Here is a 17,943-nt window from a genome sequence, read left to right as displayed (position 1 = left end):
AACAGCTGAGGTAAAGAGAGAAGATTGTGACTGATTGAACAAGTTACCGGAAAACCTAGAGACTTTGCAAGGTCCAGGGGAATGAACTTGGAGAGAAAATATTGGAAGTGTGCCCTGCACTGAAAGTCAAGGAATAGGAGATTAATTGTATGAGGGTCTGGGGTGGGCTGAGAATGGTTGAAGTGTTGAGAATGGAGTTAGGATTGATTGGGAAAGATGATTGAATGAGTTGTATTAGGAATGAAAAATTGAAGTGCTGTTAAGATCTGAACACAGAAATTCCAGAAGGTAAAGGGCCAAGGACAGATTGGACGTGATGAGGCTGAGGATTGAAAACAGATGAAGAGGGCAAGTAGTAGGCTGAAGTGGCTTCAAGCTGGAAGATTGTTTTAGAAATACCGAACTTCACAGGTAAATTAAGTGCATGATTAGAAAACACTTTCCTCTAGAGTATGGACCTGGTTTCTGGGTTTTGCATTTCCTCTGTGAGTGTAATATACCTGTGAAATCAAAGGTAAAGCACTGGGAACCCATCTTTCCACTGTGGGTTCACACAACTAGTGTCATAAATGTTTATGTGATCAGCTAAATATAGTAATTCAGAATCATCAGGAATTCTCTTTCCTGTCATGCTTTTCATTCAAACTTCTCTTTATTTAGATTTGCTCTCTGTCATGTTTCAGATTTTTTTATTTTCAGTATTTATCCAACAAACTCATTGCAGCTTTCTGATTATTGGCATGTACAGTAATAAATCACTTCGGGGTTTTTGAAGTCCAAAGCTGTCTTCAAGACATAACAAAGTTTGTCTTCTGATAAACCAGAGAAGATATTAGACACCTGATTTATTCTCATAAGTGGATATCAGTTAATTCCAGTATTAACTGATATTAAATCTGTAGTAAACCAGCATGAATAAAAGGAAAGGACATTCGGAATTGAATGTGAAAAACTTCTTTGGGTTCTGGATTGTTTGTTGTTGGTACAAACACTTGAGCTGTTGATGCCCAGTGCCAGCTGGAGCGTGTCATGGTTTATTAGTTAAGGTGTGGAGGAGATTCATGACTGCTGCTGTGCTGTACCTCTTGCTATGCAGGTTGTTTGGAAGTGATACAGCCACTTGAGTAGACTGCTAGTTCATAGCTGACAGTTACAAGGGTATAGGTAATTTTGGTATATAAAACTAGAGTACATAATGTGAAGAAAGAGTGAAGAACCCTGTAGCATGTATTGGAAAAGGGAAGGTGATCATCATCTTTTAAGGAAAGCTGTTTGTATTCTACCTGCAATGCCAGAAAAACAAGGAAAAGGAAAATAAGACCAATATTCAGGATTTTCTCTTTAGCACAAAATACCAACAGGATTATTTGATATGAAAATGATAAAGCTAAAAGACTTAGTTTCTTTAGCTTCCTAACAATTAAAAAAAAATTTCCTAACAATCATGTTGCTGCTTGCTCAGGAGAATTGATGTCTCTCAGCAGCTTCTGTGTAAGGAACTAAATATGTAACTCTCCTGAAATACTGACAAAGCTGAGGTCTCATCTGTCTGGTGATTTGGGTGATCATCTTTACCATATGCTGAGTATGAAAAAAGGTCTGTGGACTCTTCTCTGGCATTATCTAGAGCTCTAAAAATTCTGTTTTATCCAAAGCAATCCTTTTGGTGTCATTGCTATTCTTTTTATCTGCAACTGTTTAAAGTAACTTGGCTTAAATAACTGTTTCAGCATCATTTCAAAGTTAGTTCCTTGTTTAAAACTTCAGTCTCTGTTTTCTAGGTTTTATTAGTTTATAGAGCAGCTTTCCCATTTGGAGTCTCATAAATAGATACCAGATTTTGATAATTATGTAGCTTGTTCCTGTACTGAGTTTGTGTTACTTCCTCTGTTTTTTGTTCTTCAAGGTTAGGGTTTTTTTTTAATATCTTGATATTTTAGAGCAGAATCAAGTATATAGTTTTCCTAGTATTGACTAGTTTGTATCAAACTACTTTTTATTGTGACCCTGCAGTCTTAGGGTTGCTGCTTGGACATCTCCCTTCGCTGAAAGGAATCTTGTAGGTTCTTTGTTGAGTTTCGAACTTGGATCACATCCTCTGTGTAAGGAGAATGCTTTGGTACTACAGTTGCTTTTCCAGGTTTTAAAATATCACGTGTGAAAAAACTGATCTGTTACAACCCCCTTGGCTGAAGTGTTAGGGTGGATAATCGGTCTGTGCGCTGAGGGTGTGACGGGGACAGTTAACCCCGTGTTGCCCTACAGCCGTGTCCCCGGGGCGGGCTGTGCCCTACAGCCGTGTCCCCGGGGCGGGCTGTCCCCAGCCGTGTCCCCGGGGCGGGCTGTGCCCTACAGCCGTGTCCCCGGGGCGGGCTGTCCCCAGCCGTGTCCCCGGGGCGGGCTGTGCCCTACAGCCGTGTCCCCGGGGCGGGCTGTGCCCTACAGCCGTGTCCCCAGCCGTGTCCCCGGGGCGGGCTGTCCCCGGCCGTATCCCCCGGGGCGGGCTGTGCCCTACAGCCGTGTCCCCGGGGCGGGCTGTCCCCAGCCGTGTCCCCGGCCGTGTCCCCGGGGCGGGCTGTCCCCAGCCGTGTCCCCGGCCGTGTCCCCGGGGCGGGCTGTCCCCAGCCGTGTCCCCAGCCGTGTCCCCGGGGCGGGCTGTCCCCAGCCGTGTCCCCGGCCGTGTCCCCGGCCGTGTCCCCGGGGCGGGCTGTCCCCGGCCGTGTCCCCGGTGGGGCTGTCCCCAGCAGCGCTGGTGCCGCAGGGGCTGTGCAGCGCGGCGCGGTGCCGGCAGGTGGCGCTCCCTGCTCGGCGGAGCCGCGGGGAGCGCTGGCACCAGAGCCTTTGCTTTCAGTATTTCCGAGGGAAAGCGATACTTTCACAACATACAAAAAATACAGGACGATGAAAAGAATCGGGTAGTCAAGCACTAAGAAGAAAAAGAATAAATGTAGTCTTTATCTAATTCCCCTATTTGCAGGCACATTGATATATGATTTCCATGATTATATGCTCTTTTGCCTCCATGAGGTTCCCATCTTGTAATGTCCAGAATTTAATTTTGCAAACTGCAGTAAAGGAGAGGGCCATTTTCTTTCACATTGCAGTGCTATCTGTTGGAGTTGAAAAGAATGCAATAACTAAAGTAAGACAACTAAAAACTGCTCCACAACTGCTTGTCAGAGTTTGCATGATGCTCTGGACTAGTCACCTCTGCAGTACCGTTCACTTGGATAGTATTTGTGCCTCTGTGGGGAGGTGGTGTACAGCGTATAATTCTGTAGGCTGATACTGCTAAGTACTCAGTGTTCAGAGCTATATCTGGAGCTGCTGAGAGCTCTGCTTTCAGTTGGTGGAGTATTCTGAAAAAAATGGATATCTCAAATTGGTAACTAAATAAGTATACCTATACATCTGTGCTTCAATTTGTCATTAAAAATAAAGCTAACTAATATGTTCTTATTGTGATGGCTTCTTGGGGAAAGTAAATTTGTCTTTTTCTATAGATACTGTGAAGAATATCGAAGACTATATTGATGAGTATGAAACCAGGTCTGTCAGCAGAAGTGTATCTTTCCTGTATCATACTATGCAGAGGTGAAAAACCTACTGAACATTATATTGGGAACTTTCTGCCAGGGTTTGTAACAAACTACCCAACAAACAAAAAAATCACCCTCACAAAAAAAACCCCAAAAGAACACAGAGCCCCCAAAAACAACAACCAAAACCAAAAAACCAAAAAGCAAACAAAGAAAAAAAGCCCAAAACAAAAAACCCAAACAAAACAATTAAAAAACACAAAAAACCCCACAAAATCCCCCAACCCAAAACAGAGAAAGAAAAATCACAACCCCCTAAAGAAAATTAGGCTTCAGTTTGTGACACAGGCACACCTCTGTGAAGAATCTTTATGGACTGGAGTCACTTAACATCTCTTACAGTAAAAGGTAGAGGCACTATGCTCTGAATCTTTTGTAGGGGGGAACCAGGCCCATACTTTGTAACTGTGGCAAATTTTGAGAAGAAAATGCTGAATCTGCTTTGTTGGCTTTCAGTCTATATTCTTGAGAAAAATGTGTTTACTGTTTTTACTTCCTTAAACCAACCTGCTGTATCATCTTGTTTCTGTCCTCTCATTTCAGCCTCTCTCTCATTGCTGGTCTGGTTGGTCTTGCTTTCCACCTGGTGTATTTATTAGTACTAGTACTTACTCCTTCAGGTTATGTGTTGCCTTTTCTCATCATTGGGATTTTCATGTAGTTTCTCTCCTTACCAGGTTAAGATCTTAATTCTCATTTTGCCTCTTCTTCCCCTTTTGTGTTTAGGTTCTTCAGTGGTCAAGCTTACTACTGTCATTACCCATCTCTCCATCCTGGTCTAATTTAATTATCTTTACCATTTTATTTATAGCTGTGGTGTAGAGTTAATATTCCTCTACATTTATGTTGTGCTGCGTTCTCTTCCATGTTACTGTAAAGAGTCTTCCTTATGTCAATTTTGTGTAATGCCAAAGTGGTTTGCAGAAGTTGCAAAAGGCAAATTTTTAAGGCTCTGAAGTGGAATAAAATATGTGGGCTTTCTGCAAATAAATTTCTAAGAGAATTAAGTTGTCAGATTAAAGCAAGTTTCTGTTGAATGTTTGCAACTGAGACTTTTCAGACTTGTAAATTAGCCAGCTATTGGAATGTGCTCTCTTGTGAAGGCAAATAAAGTGTCCATGACACCAGAATAAATGACAGTGCCAGATCTAAATAAGTGGTATCTTGGGAAAAGTCACTGTGGCTTTTGTAGAAAAAAGATACACTTCAAGAAACTGAATTCTCAACAGAGTCAAGGAACAGAGGAAGAAGACAAGGAAATATTTTGAAATTTAAGACATTTTAAGCAAGATCTTCACGTAAGAATATCTAAATGTGTTAAAATCTAAGATAATAACAGACGCGATTGCCTCAGAAAAACAAAAGAAGGAAGTGAAAGATAGGAGTATGTGTCTCGTGAGAAACTTCCAGGTGAGGTTTCCAAAGATAATTCTTATGCTATTTGACATACCTGTGAATGGTCTGACAGAGGGAGGAGATGCCATGTGGGGGTATAACCAGGATAACTAGTTTCACAGAGGGTTGTGGAAGTAGCTATGAGTAAGTTGCAGATCAAAGTCATTGTGCATATAGGTATCATACCTTACTGGGGAAAATAATCTAACCTATAATCCTGCTAACGCAGTAGTGGATGGTCAATGTGCACTAAGGAAAGGAATTAATAAATTATTGCTGATTTCTCTGAAAAATGTGCAGTGCCCCACCTCAGTCAGAAAATGAAACAGTATCTTTAGGAGTTCCTAACAAGTCCATGGAAGGGCAGAATGTATTGTGTTATACAAATACGTAATTTTTCTAAATTCTAAAGACTGAGTTTCTAATCATCACATTTCAAAATGGTTGTACCAAAGTAGCAAATGTATTTAAGAGGCTGAGGAAAGCTGTAGTCTTACATCAAGCAGTGATGAGTCCCGGTTTTGCTGGACTGCTTTCTCCTTTCTTCTCAAGCCCTCCTCATTCTTAAGACATTTGATTCATTTATTTCTTTTCCCCAAAAGTCTTATTTTTTCATTTCATTTTGAGACTGTGAGTCTTGGTTGTCTTTGTTTCTTGGTATTTTCTACTTCTTGAGGCTAAAGATGTCAGGGATTTGATTTTACTGCCTTGTTGAACAAAAATCATGCTATTAAAACTGATTGTATGAGAAGAAATGTCTTCTTGTTGAAGTCCCTTTCCTCATTAAATTGCCTCACTAAATAAGATAATGTGCTGAACACATTTTATGTCTTTGTATCCTTCTTATCATGGCAGAAATAAAAGTCTGCAGTACTTTGTCAATTGGAAGATGTTCCTAGAAATCACTAAAGTAATTTTGTAACTCTCTTGCCTGTCCTTCTGGAGGCTTTTGTCCTTCTGGAGGCATTAGGGAGAGTTTCTGTATCTATGAGCTAACCAGTTCCCTTCTGGATATGGCAGATTTACCAGTCTGCCACTTCTTAGACCTGTTAGTAGCTGGACTGTAAGATTTTTACAACTGAAAGTGAAACTTCAGGCATGCATGTGCCTCTTGAATTCAAGAATGTCTTGTATTGCATTTCAGAAAATAACTGTAAATTTCTAAACACTTGAAAAACTATGGATGGTCTGAATTTTTACCCCTGAAGTTCCTGTGAAATCAACGGTTCTGCTGTTGTGAATGCACAGAATTGCTAAAGCAAGGCCTAGGTTACCTTGCACCTAGAACCTATTCAGTCAGTAACTGAAGCCCTTAAAAAGCCAAGTAAAGAGAAAAAGAATGTGGTTTGAGCATGCTTGCAGCAGGAGGAAAGAATGAGGTTCAACACAAAGCACAGCAGCAAAGCCTACTTTAACTGGAAGATAAATGTATCTAAATTAATTATACCAAGTGCTGGGACAGGCTGTGTGACAAGGTGCAGGAACCTTCCGGTGCTGATGTGTTGTCTAGGCAGGCAAGGCCACTGTAGAAAAGTTTCAGTTGGCCTTTAAAAAGAAAATGGCAGGGAACATACTGCCAGAGCTACTACCTGTTACAGAAAGCTCTTTGGAAAGAAGAAAGTCAGTATGAAGTTGATGACAATCCATGAGAATTTCCTCATGGTTATTATGCCTGGATACCAGACATAGGTAGAACATTCACCCAGGAATTAGGTAGATCTGTGATAAATATTGTCCTCTCTCTTACGGGGTTAGGATCTAAGTTCTGGATCTTTCTGAATAAAATTCTAGCCATTACCTGCTGAAACGGTGAGAAATGTAAGGCTGGTGTATCTGAGGAGATAGTCCGAAGAGAGACCATGACTTACTGTCTCAGTGCCTAAAGATGATGGGGAGGGGGAGGATGCTTGTCTCTGTGACTGAATATACAATTTATTTAACACTACAGAATTCAGGTATTCACACAACCTTCTATTGAAGTGCTTCCTGTTGGCTGCTTTTGAGGTTTATCTGCTTGTTAGGCTTGAAGGCACAAGGGTCAGCTTGAAGACACGAGTCAGTCCTACCTGTCATTCTTTGCACAGACTTTGACCAAAGTGTGGTATTAAGACAGGGGCTTTGACCAAACTGGAATATTAAGACCAGACTTATCAATTTTTTATGAGAATATTTGCAAATAGCTGATGGTTCCTGAATTTCTGATACTATTTTTATGTATTTATTAAAAATATTAGAACAGAAGAGCTTGGCTCAGGATAGAAGAAACTCTCATGAGCCATCTGTTCAGATTAGGATCTTCACCCTTACTTAATCTCCTTGAAAATATGCTTTTTGGAAAGCTGAAACTTTGGAAAGGAAACTATGGCAATCAAGAATCCTAGCTCTTTGATTTTGAAAAAAGATATTTTCCAGGACAAGAAAATGGTTATACTTCCCTCAGAATTGTAGGTAACCATTATTTAAAACTTAGCAACGTGTAATTCATCCATCACTTGGGCTTAATTTAACCTCTGTGATAAAGTCTTTGTGCACATATATGTGCATGCCTACCTATGATGGATGGCAAATTGGATGGCAGTACGACGTGCCGAGGCAGAATGCACCGAATTTAGAAGAAGAATAGCATAACAGCTTTCTTTATTTCAGCTTTTTTTTTTTTTTGGGGGGGGGGATGGGGAGGAGAGAGGGGGGTTGGGGGGGATCAAGGGAACTAAAGGATCTAAGCAAGGCATAGCTCATTTATTACTTTCATTTTAATGCTTTTGCAGCTCTTAACACCATTCCAAGGGATGAATTGTGGAATATACATGCTTTGTCTAATTTATCAATAATAAAAAGAATTGTTGTTTCTTTATTTCTTCAGTTCTAGTCCAGTTTCAGCACTGGTATATTACCTTGCTTGGGTTTTTTTTCTGGTCTTTACTGAAGTTAGCCCTTTTTGAAATCAACCACAGAAACAGTTATCTCTAATAATGGTAACCAGAGAAATACTTAATTTCAGGTTACTACACAACTCATCCTCTGTTTTTCTTTTATTTTTTTCCTTTTTTCTTGAAATTAAACGGATAAAAACGAATTTAGTTGCAAGTGAAACGGCAGTTCGTTACTATAGATTTGTAGTTCTATCGCGTGGTTTCATTGGTGCCGTGTTTTCCTGATAGGTTTAGATCTCTTGTGTGATACACCCATGGTAATCAAATTAAGAAATCACTTAGGTTAAAACATTTTTCTGTTTCATGTACGGTGGACTATTTCTCCTTCGTTGTTTACTACTTCAATTTAAGAAAGTATATTTATAGAATACTAAAAATACCACCGAGATATAAATGATATGAAATTATTTTATTAAAGAATTTGATTTCATAAAAACATAGTATTCTGTAGCACTAGTAGTAAAATTTATTTTTCTCCATATAAAGGCTCATTTATTTTTATAGCAATTTGATGACACATCTGCTTGCTTTATTCAGCTGAAAAGAAAATGTTGGTTCTTGGTGTTTTGTAAAATTGCTTTGTTAAATTATTTTCAAAATCGTTCAACTTTTAACAAATGACATTTGATACTAACATTGAAAAGCAATTTCAGCTAATTAAGTAGATCCTTCTATAAACCATTGGAACATTAAGATGACAAACTGTTCATTCAGGATTATTTTAATTGGTACAATTATTGTAATTTTGTTGCAATTATGTGTTGAGCTAAAAGCTTTTGTTTAAATCATTTGAGGGTTTTTTTGTTAATATACATAAGTAAGAAGAAAAGAAGTAAAATAAAAACTGATGATAAGCATTATCTATTTACTTTTTCATTACAGTGCTTTAGACAAGTATCTATTGAATTATTCTTTTAGAAAAGTATGTTACATGCTTTCAGCCAATCTGTAGAAATTTTAAATGTTAAAATTGAGCAAGATCATTGAAATGTAACTTTTCTGGAAGGTTATTATGTTAATTCCAGTTTTGACACTGTTTAAACACCTTTTAAGAAAAAGGGTGAAATGAACTTTTGAGGGATTTGTGAGTTGCTTAATGCCTATTGATGTATTAATTTAAGAAGTGTAGCTATTTAGTGATTATAGAAATTAAAAATGAAAAAGCTGTGGAAGGTGCCACATTCATCACTCTGATTATAATGTTCTCTGCAATCATCTTTGCCCAGGCCAGGTTTAAATAAATCACATCCTTTAAGTAGACAATTTAGTATTCTTGTAGACCTCACAGTGAGGCATTACTTCTAAAATATTTAACCTTTTTGTTTTTCCATTTCCTTTTATTGTCTCTTACTTAAAATGCAGGGCACATAAAGTTATTATGTTTCCTACTGGGCTAATAGTGTGGTCTCAGTGTTAAAAGGCAGTGTACCAGTTGAGTAGTAGGTGGTTGATGCCCACCTTTTTTTTTTTAAATTCTTTTGCCTTTTGTAATTCAAATAGCACTGCAAAGCTGTGAATGAATCCGGGCATTTGTAACTGCTTCAACACTTTATCTTAAAGTATGCCAATGTAGGGTGTGTTCTGGAGAGTTGTTTAAAAACCAGAACTTTTTAATATGGCTCAGTGACAGTGCAGGATACTGGGTGTGGAAGATTAGTTTAATAAATATCAATCTTTTAAGGATCGGAATTTTTTTTTCTTTCTGAAATGATCAAAAGTGGGAGCACTGAGGAGAGGTGCTTTATCCGCTGGTACTTGAATAGAGTCAGTTTTGCAAAGCAAGCTTTCCTGAATACCTATGGTAATAGGAGTTTTTAAATAGCTATTGCATCTGTTCCGTGAAGTCTCTTCTGCTTAATATGCGCTGAGGGGGCTTGAATTTTTGTCTACATAGATATATCAAACTATAGCTTTCTCTTTTTTGGTCTTTATTGAGATAAATCATTTAGTTCCTTATGTTATAGTATTGAATGTGCAATGACTTTTTATTCCTGTCTTTATACGAATGGGCTTATAAGCAAATGTTCTTTTTCAGTGTCCAAATGACCTGTTGCAATTTTCAGTTTGAGAGAATATTTGCAGCACAGTTGCTGATAGTACTGCAAAGTTCCTGGAGCCATTTGTGGTGAGAGCTTTTAACACTGTCACTATACTGACCAGACATGAGAAAAGTAGGATAAGTAACTAAAGAGCAAAGCATAGTATTAGTAGGATTTGATTATTAGGTATTAGAGATCAGATGTCTAATTAGCAGACTGTTAAGCATCAAAATTTCATATTGCATTCCATAGCGGCCGAGGTTTTCTAGTTTTGTGTTTCTCAGTATCAAATCTCTGGAAAAATTTTTTTCTCATTTTTAATGACAAATTATTTCATTATTTTAAGGAACATTTTTGACTTGTACCGTATTGAGAGGAAAAAATTAAAAAGCACATGATAGATAAAACATGACATGCCTTCATGCTCGTGCCTTCTGTTGCTCTATTATTTAATAGCAATTAATTAAGTCATTTGCTTTTTATGGAGTGAAAAAGTTAAATGACTCTTGTCCATGCAGTTGCTTGCTCCTGTGAAACACACGAGGTAAAAAAAATAAGGTGTGCAAAGATAAATTTGAAGCATTTCTTTGTTTTCACCTTCAGGGAGAGAGGTTTGGAAAAAGCAGGGAGACCAGCCCTTCAGGGTATGAGGGCTTGTAAAGAAGTTAACCTTTCACCAGTCTGGGAACAGCAGGGCAGGCTGCTCCATGAGAGAGGAGTGGGGAGCTGAGGAGGACAGCAAGGCAGGCACGGCATTGTGAGCAAGGGGAGCAGTCCCACAGTAGCCAAATGGGAAGGTGGGAGCAGGTTCAGTGATGGTAACCAGGGACAGCAAACAGCCCGGTGGCCTCTAGCCACAAGGCACGTTTTAGGTCAAGGCAGGAAGTTAAGCCAGTGGTCAAGGTCAAGAGGGGAGGACCAAGGTTAAAGGCCTGAGCTTAAAAGCTGTTCTTAACTCAGGCAAGAGAGCCCTCCAGTGATGCTTCTCACAGCTCTTGTCACCACAGCCTGGTTCCTCAGCTATTCTGCATCAGATCCAGCCTTGAGCACAGGCCCCAAAATCCCTGCCTGGGGGGAAGAGGTGGGTAAATCCTGTTGGCATATTTCAGGGCCTGACGTAACCAATGACATAGGCTATGTGGGCACCTCTAGTCCAGCCTCCAGTGCAGATGAAGGTGGTTGATTTTGGCTGTTGCCATTTTGCCACCACCTAGCAGGGCAGTGAAGTAGATGGTCAATAGGTGGGCTGCCATGTGTAGCCCAACAGCTTAGCACCTTCGCCTGAGCTATGCTGGCAACATTCAGTGCTGGACACACTGTCAGACCATGGTGGTTATTTTCTAAGTCAGTCATGGAAGTACAAGGTGAACATAATTAGAACAAATTTGAATCTTATTTACAGTCTCTTGAATGGAAGGTAAGATGATGTGCCTCTGTGTACTTGTACTAAGTTATCTGTATTTGAGGAAAAAGCAGAAATAATTCATCATTGTTGGAATACAACTTATTCCACAATGAAAGCAGTTTTTAATTTCACCTGCTCATGGGAAAGAGATATGAAGAGTAGTGGAATGAATTTTTAAGGTTCACTTCAATCAATGTAATGTTTTGTTTTAGCCTCATTCCTTCTAAATTCAAGTAGTTTCTCCTGGAAACAGACAGTCTGTAACACTGACACTTTTTGATGCTTCTGATTTTAAAAATAATTCTTTTGCCTCAGGAATCTAGCCTCAAAATGAGAATAGTGTGTTCACAGTGCTTTATTTTTAGATCTGCATGCTAATATTTTAGAGAAAGTAACTCCTAAAGTGCTTTACATGCTAACCTTTTATTTTTTTATCTGAGAAGTGCAGGCACGTATGGTTTTTGTGGCTCTTTGCCAAAAGATTATCATTTACATAAATATTTCTTTCAAAGGCGTAGTTTAAGACATGGAGCTCAGGAGGTTAGAATAGAGACTTCAATCTGCACACCAGCAGTGGGCTATTGGCTTCTGAACAGTAGCTTTGTTCATCGTATTCGGAACACTGTTCACATTCAGACTTAAGTAGAGCTGGCATTAAAAATCAGCTAATTTGTTTCATGTGATTCATCAGCTGTGTGTTTTATTTAAATCTATGTCACATTCTCTTTTGGCTTTTTATTTTGTAGATTGAAGTGTTGAAGTAGGCTACTTTTTAACTCTTCAGTTCCTGACTTGAAAAGTGACTTAATTTTTGCTTTTCCAGTGTTGAAGTCCTGACTCAAATACTTACAGTAAATATATATAACTAACATACATAACTAAAGTGTGCATTAAGGATCTTGGTTTTTTTCACCATTTGATGTTTGATTTAAAACAGACACATTTACAATCAGTTTAGTTGTAGTTTTATATAAGGCAAAATAGAACAACCTAAGGTAGTAGCTAAACATTAGTGTGTAAAATATGCACTTCTCAGATTCTGTGGAGTATACAAGCTTTTCTTTGATACTGCCAAAGTTCTTATTTTTTCTTTTGGCCCTTCACTTCTTGAGGTTAGGACTGCTTTCAGCTTCTATTAGATTTCTTTAAACTCTGCGAGAGAATGAAGTGTTCCCATTATTTGAAATTGTAACCTTTGAGTGTCCAGTTTGTCTTTTCACAGATGCATCACTTTTTATTCTCTTAAGGCTGGAGTCTCTGAAGCCTTACAAACACTGAACTTCCCCAGAGTGGATAATCCAACTGCCACCTGGACAGTGTCTCATAATGATTTGCAGAATTAGAACCTTTGTTAAAATAGGCTACACTTGCTTTTATGCTTTATATTTGTTACATTTTTCCTGTGCTATAAAGTAGCCTCTCACTATGAATGAAGTTATTCATAGATACTGTTTATGACAGCATGGCCTGGTGGTATTCTCCATCTGTTAGGTACATGGTCCATTCAGATGTTTTCTGGTAAAATTTATAGGAATTTGTTAATTCTACTCGTAGTATATGGCAAGAATGTCTTAAAAGATCAGATTGAAAGATTAGCACAGCTGAAATACATTTATAATGTAATGGAGTTGCACTTACTTCAAGCATGTAACATTGATTCTCAATTCTTTTATTTTTCTTAACATTAAATGCTAAGTATTTTGTGTAAATCTGCCACTTCTGTCTCTGGAATAATCCCATGGTACATAAAATTCTACTGTTTATGGAGGATCTAAAAATAAAGATAAAAAAAGATTGTTGCTTTTTAAAAGCAGAGAAATTGTGAACTAGGGTAAGATTATTCAGCTAATGGTAGACTTAGTTCATTAGTTCTATTAAAAATACAATTAAATTACAACCAGTTGGGGGTTTCTTTAAAGTGTTTTATGGTTTTTTCCTCTTCATAGACACAATGTGAGTGTGAATTTATTTAATGTAAGAGATTCCTGGTGTACTGATGATTTACTGAGTGTGCATGAGAGTCTCCTTCCTCCCTTCCCATGCATGCATCAGTGCACTTATTTCCCCCATGACAGCACTGGTAGTTGCCTTAGATCTTTTAATTGTCCAATAATCAGAGAAAACTCTTACACTTTCTTTTTTCTATGCTACCTTCTTCTTTTTAGCAAGTTTCAGCAGCTCACAGAGCAGCCAACATATCTATGCTCTTGCTCTTTATCATGGAGCTGTAGTCTTGATATGTCTTTGAAAAGAGCCATTAAAAATCATAATTAATTTTATATTTATATAAAGTTTTTTATATTTTTCTCCTCACAGTTTTTTTCTATTTTTGCTTTATGTACAGTGAGGTTACTTCATTGGTATCCATATGAAGTGCTGTCACAGTCACTTTATAGCCATACTGTAACTGTATTCACCATTCTCAGTGCGTTCTTTCACTGTTTACATTTTTATTATGCTGGGTGTGAGAAATACTTTTTCATTTTAGTAATCTTTAATTTAGATTAACATTTCTCATTTGATATACCAGTACTATGAGATGAAACATCAAATAAGGTAGGTCCATCTGACCAACAATGTTAGCCTTCATCACTTTGCTTGGTAGGAGCTTTTCATAAACTTCCATAAGACTAACATTTAATCCTTCTACTTGTTCCTTCCTGAAACTTGCCTTTATACTAGTGCTCACAAAACCCCCACTGTTGCTTGACAATAGCCATAATGCATGAACAGTCCCTTACATTGATCATGTCTCATGGTTTTGTTATTTTCATTTGTTTGTGGCTTTTTCTTAGAAGGTGAATTGCTTGAAAGCAGGTGGTTGTTTTCCCACTTTTTGCAATGGATGCACGGTTAGATTTTGATCAACTTCTAGGGTGCCTGTTCCTGTTACAAAAAGTTAGTTTAAAAATGAGATTGTTTTTACCATGGAATTCTGATTTGGGTATAGGAATTTGAATAGATATTTGAGGTTGAAGTTGACAAATGTTAACTTCTGATTACTTTGGATTTGACATTACTGATGTATGGCTTCTTTGACATTTCTCTGAAGCATACCATTAGATCAGATTGTTCAGCAGTTTGAGGTTTTTTGCATATTAGAAAACGTTACACTGATCTTTCTGCAGACAGTGCAGCTCTTTATGTGTTCTTTTATGTTTCAGAAAGCAGGGAGAATGGGTGCAAGTGTACTAGAATATCACTTTGTAAACTGAAGTCATACTCTAATAAATATGGTTTATGATGTATCTAATTTCACCCCCCAGAATTTCAAAGAATATTCCTACAACTAAAGATGTTGAACCTCTACTTGAAATTGATGCAGATATTCGGAACTTTGAAGTATTTTTATCCTCACGAACACCTGTTCTTGTTGCACGTGATGTAAGAACCTTTTTGCCTTGTACTGTGAACTTGGATCCCAAGCTACGAGAAATAATTGCAGGCGAGTATGCTTTCAAATAAATGGAAAATGACAAATCTATTCTTTATTTTAAGTTGAGCTACTTGGCATGTCACACAGAACACTCATTTGTTCAATATATCATACCTTCAGATTGTCTGATTTGACTTTGGTAAGAGGCCATTCAGTTTTGCTTAATAGTTTTGCTGTAACAGCCAGACCGTACTAGACTAAAGCTTCCCTTTTGGAGGGGGGAGTCCACTGTTCTTGCTTTACAGAGTGCTTTAGGAGATGGAGGAAACCAATACAAGCAATTATATTTTAGTAGAAGAGATGCGAGTTGACTTCACATCTTTGTTAACAATTTTGAAAATATATGTAAAACCCTATAGAAATGAAGTCAGTGAAACAAAGTCTTCTCCAGGCTGAAGAACCCCAGCTCTGTCAGCCTTTTCTCATAGGAGAGGCATAGGGTATGCCCAGCCACTGCCCTGGAGGGACATCTGCTGAGATAAGGAGATTGCACAATCTCCCAGCAGGACCCCCCGGGAAGGCAGCTACTCTTCAGTTACAGCAAGAAGACAAACCCAGAATCCTCTGGGAGGCCCTGTGCAGATCCTTTGTAACCCATTGGCCTTTACCCTCTGACACCCACCCCTGTATCCCTATAAAGCCAGCCCCCTGCCCCTGCGAGGGCAGAGAGAGCCTGTCCTTGGCCTCCCCTTCGCCGGAGTACGGACCGATAAAGCTGCCTCGTGTGGAACAGCTGTACGGGCCTCTCGTCTCTCTCCTTGGTCTGGCCTGGAGGCTGCCCTGCAGAGCTGAGCTGAAATCACGAGCTGACAATCACTAAAGAGCTGACAGCTTCTGCACAGGCCCTCCTGCCAGCAGCTGAGGGAAGACACCGGGCCTCAGGAAGGCGATCCTCCATGGGACCATCTCTCCAGACCGGTCACAGCTTCCTTGGTCAGAGCTACTGACCCCACACCAGCTGTCATAGAAAGGTGTTCCTTAGAGTCTTATAGTGGCTTGGTTTGGAAGGGACCTTAAAGATGGTCTAGTTCCAACCCCCCTGCCATGGAAAGGGACACCTTTCACTAGACCAGGTTGCTCAGAACCCCTTCTAACCTGGCCTTGAACACTTCCAGTGTTGGGGCATCTGTAAGTTCTCTGGGAACCTGCTCCAGTGCCTCACGACCCTCACGGTAAAGATTTGCTTCCTAACATCTAATCCAAACCTACTCTCAGTTTGAAGCCATTCCCCCTTGTCCTGTCTCTGTAAATATTCTCTCTCCACCTTTCCTGTAGGCTCTCTCCAGGTGCTGGAAGGCCACAGTTAGGTCACCCCAAAGCCACCTCTTTTTCAGGCTGAAAAATTCCAATTCTCTCAACCTTTCCTCACAGCAGAGGTGTTCCATCCCTCATTAATCATCTTTGTGGCCTCTTCTGGATTTGCTCAAATACATTTATGTCCTTCTTCTGGGGATCTCAGAGCTGGATGCGGCACTGTGAGTGGGGTCTCACCAGAGGGGGGCAGAGGGGCAGAATCCCCTCCCTCACCTGCTTCCCACGCTGCTTTGGATGCATCCCAGGACATGTTTGGCTTTCTGGGCCGCAAGGGCACATGGCCGGGTCATGTCCAGCCTCTCATCCACCAGCACCCCCAAGTCCTTCTCAGCAGGGCTGTTCTGGATCTGTTCATTCCCCAGCCTGGATTGTTACTGTGGGTTGCCCTGACCCAGGTGATCTTGTTAAACCTCTTAATATTCTCGTAGGTCCGCTTCTTGAGCTTGTCCAGGTCCCTCTGGATGGCATCCTGTCCCTCAGGTGTGTCAACTGCACCACTCAGCTTGGTGTCATCTGCAAACTTGCTGAGGATGCACTCGATCCCTTCATTCATGTCATTAATGCAGATATTAAATAACACTGGTCCTAGTATGGACCCCTGAGGGACACCACTTGCCACTGATGTCCACTGGGACTCGAGTTATTGACCACTAACTTCTGGATGCAATTGTCCACACCCAGTGTCTTACCTATGTAACAGTCTACCCATCAAATACATCTCCAATGTAGAGAGCAGGATACTGTGGGGGAGTATATGAAAAGCTTTGTTGAAGTCCAGATAAATGGTATCTGTAGCCCTTCCCTTGTCCACTGATGCAGTCACTCCATCACAGAAGGCCACAGGGTTGGTCAGGCAGGACTTCCCTGTGGTGAAGCTGTTGCTGGCTGTCTTGAATCACCTCTGTCCTCCATGTGCCTTAGCAAAACTTCTCAGAGGATGTGGTCCATGATCTTCAAAGGCACAGAGGTGAGGCTGAGAGGCCACTAGTTCCTGGGGTCCTCCTTGCTACTGTTTTTAAGAATTTGCAATCTATCCATCTCTTGATGTAGAGAGCAACCTCTCCTCCCCTCCTTCCTCTCCTGTCCCTTTTGAACAGTCTGTAGTTGCACTCCAGTCATAGGATTCATCCACCAAGTTTCTGGAATGGCAGCTGGGTCATAGCTTTCCAGCAGCACGGTGGCTTCCAGCTCCTCCTGTGAGTTGCCCACTCTGTGTACACTGGGTAGAGGCACCTCATCTGGGCTGTCAGCTGTGTCACCTTCTTAGAGGAACACCCTTTAATTCTTCTGAGGTATTTCAGTGGTGTTTCCCTGTTGGCTTCTGTTACCTCAAGTTCCTGGCTGATCTCTATAAGACTTTCAGTGGAGAAATTCTTCCTGATGTCCAACATGAATGTCCCCTGGCACAGGTACCTTTTGCCTGCTAGGGGGAGAATACAGGGTCCCCTGGATCTTGGCTTTTTTTCTGGTGGCTGTTCTTTCTCAGGGAGGTCAGAGCATGATTCCAGCAGTCTCTGTCCTCCAACTCTCTTGCTTCTTAATCTTTCTGCTTCTGTACTTAATGCTGCCACCAGGCTGGACCAGGGTTGTCTGCCTGGTCATGTTTCACACAGCTGTTGTCTCTGCTGCCATACGACACTGGTGCCAGGCCCCCCTGCAGCCTGAGACCTGGATGGGAGTTCTGTCTGGGTTGTCACATCCTTTCTGGCAAGTGCAGAGGACTATAGGTTTCTGCCTTGTGGATACCATATCCAGTCTCCTTCTGAGGGGATGATGACCACCAAGGGAGCTCACCTCTTGAGTAGGGTGACTGTGCCCTTCC

The 17,943-nt window shown here is 40.3% G+C and overlaps 1 protein-coding gene across 4 annotated transcripts in view; it reads left to right on the top strand.

The window, feature by feature from the left end:
• The window catches only part of KIDINS220 (kinase D interacting substrate 220), a 77,414-nt gene that overhangs the window by 40,027 nt on the left and 19,444 nt on the right, over positions 1 to 17,943 (top strand). For all 4 annotated transcript variants that reach the window (XM_039567838.1, XM_039567842.1, XM_039567841.1 and 1 more), the window contains one exon: positions 14,638 to 14,816. In XM_039567838.1, the coding sequence (XP_039423772.1) occupies positions 14,638 to 14,816 (179 nt within the window). The remainder of the gene's footprint in view (positions 1 to 14,637; positions 14,817 to 17,943) is intronic.

This window comes from Corvus cornix, chromosome 3, assembly GCF_000738735.6.
Source record: "Corvus cornix cornix isolate S_Up_H32 chromosome 3, ASM73873v5, whole genome shotgun sequence".
NCBI lineage: Eukaryota > Metazoa > Chordata > Aves > Passeriformes > Corvidae > Corvus > Corvus cornix.
Note: the sequence above shows the minus strand (reverse complement) of the source record. Positions and strands in the feature narration are given on the sequence as shown.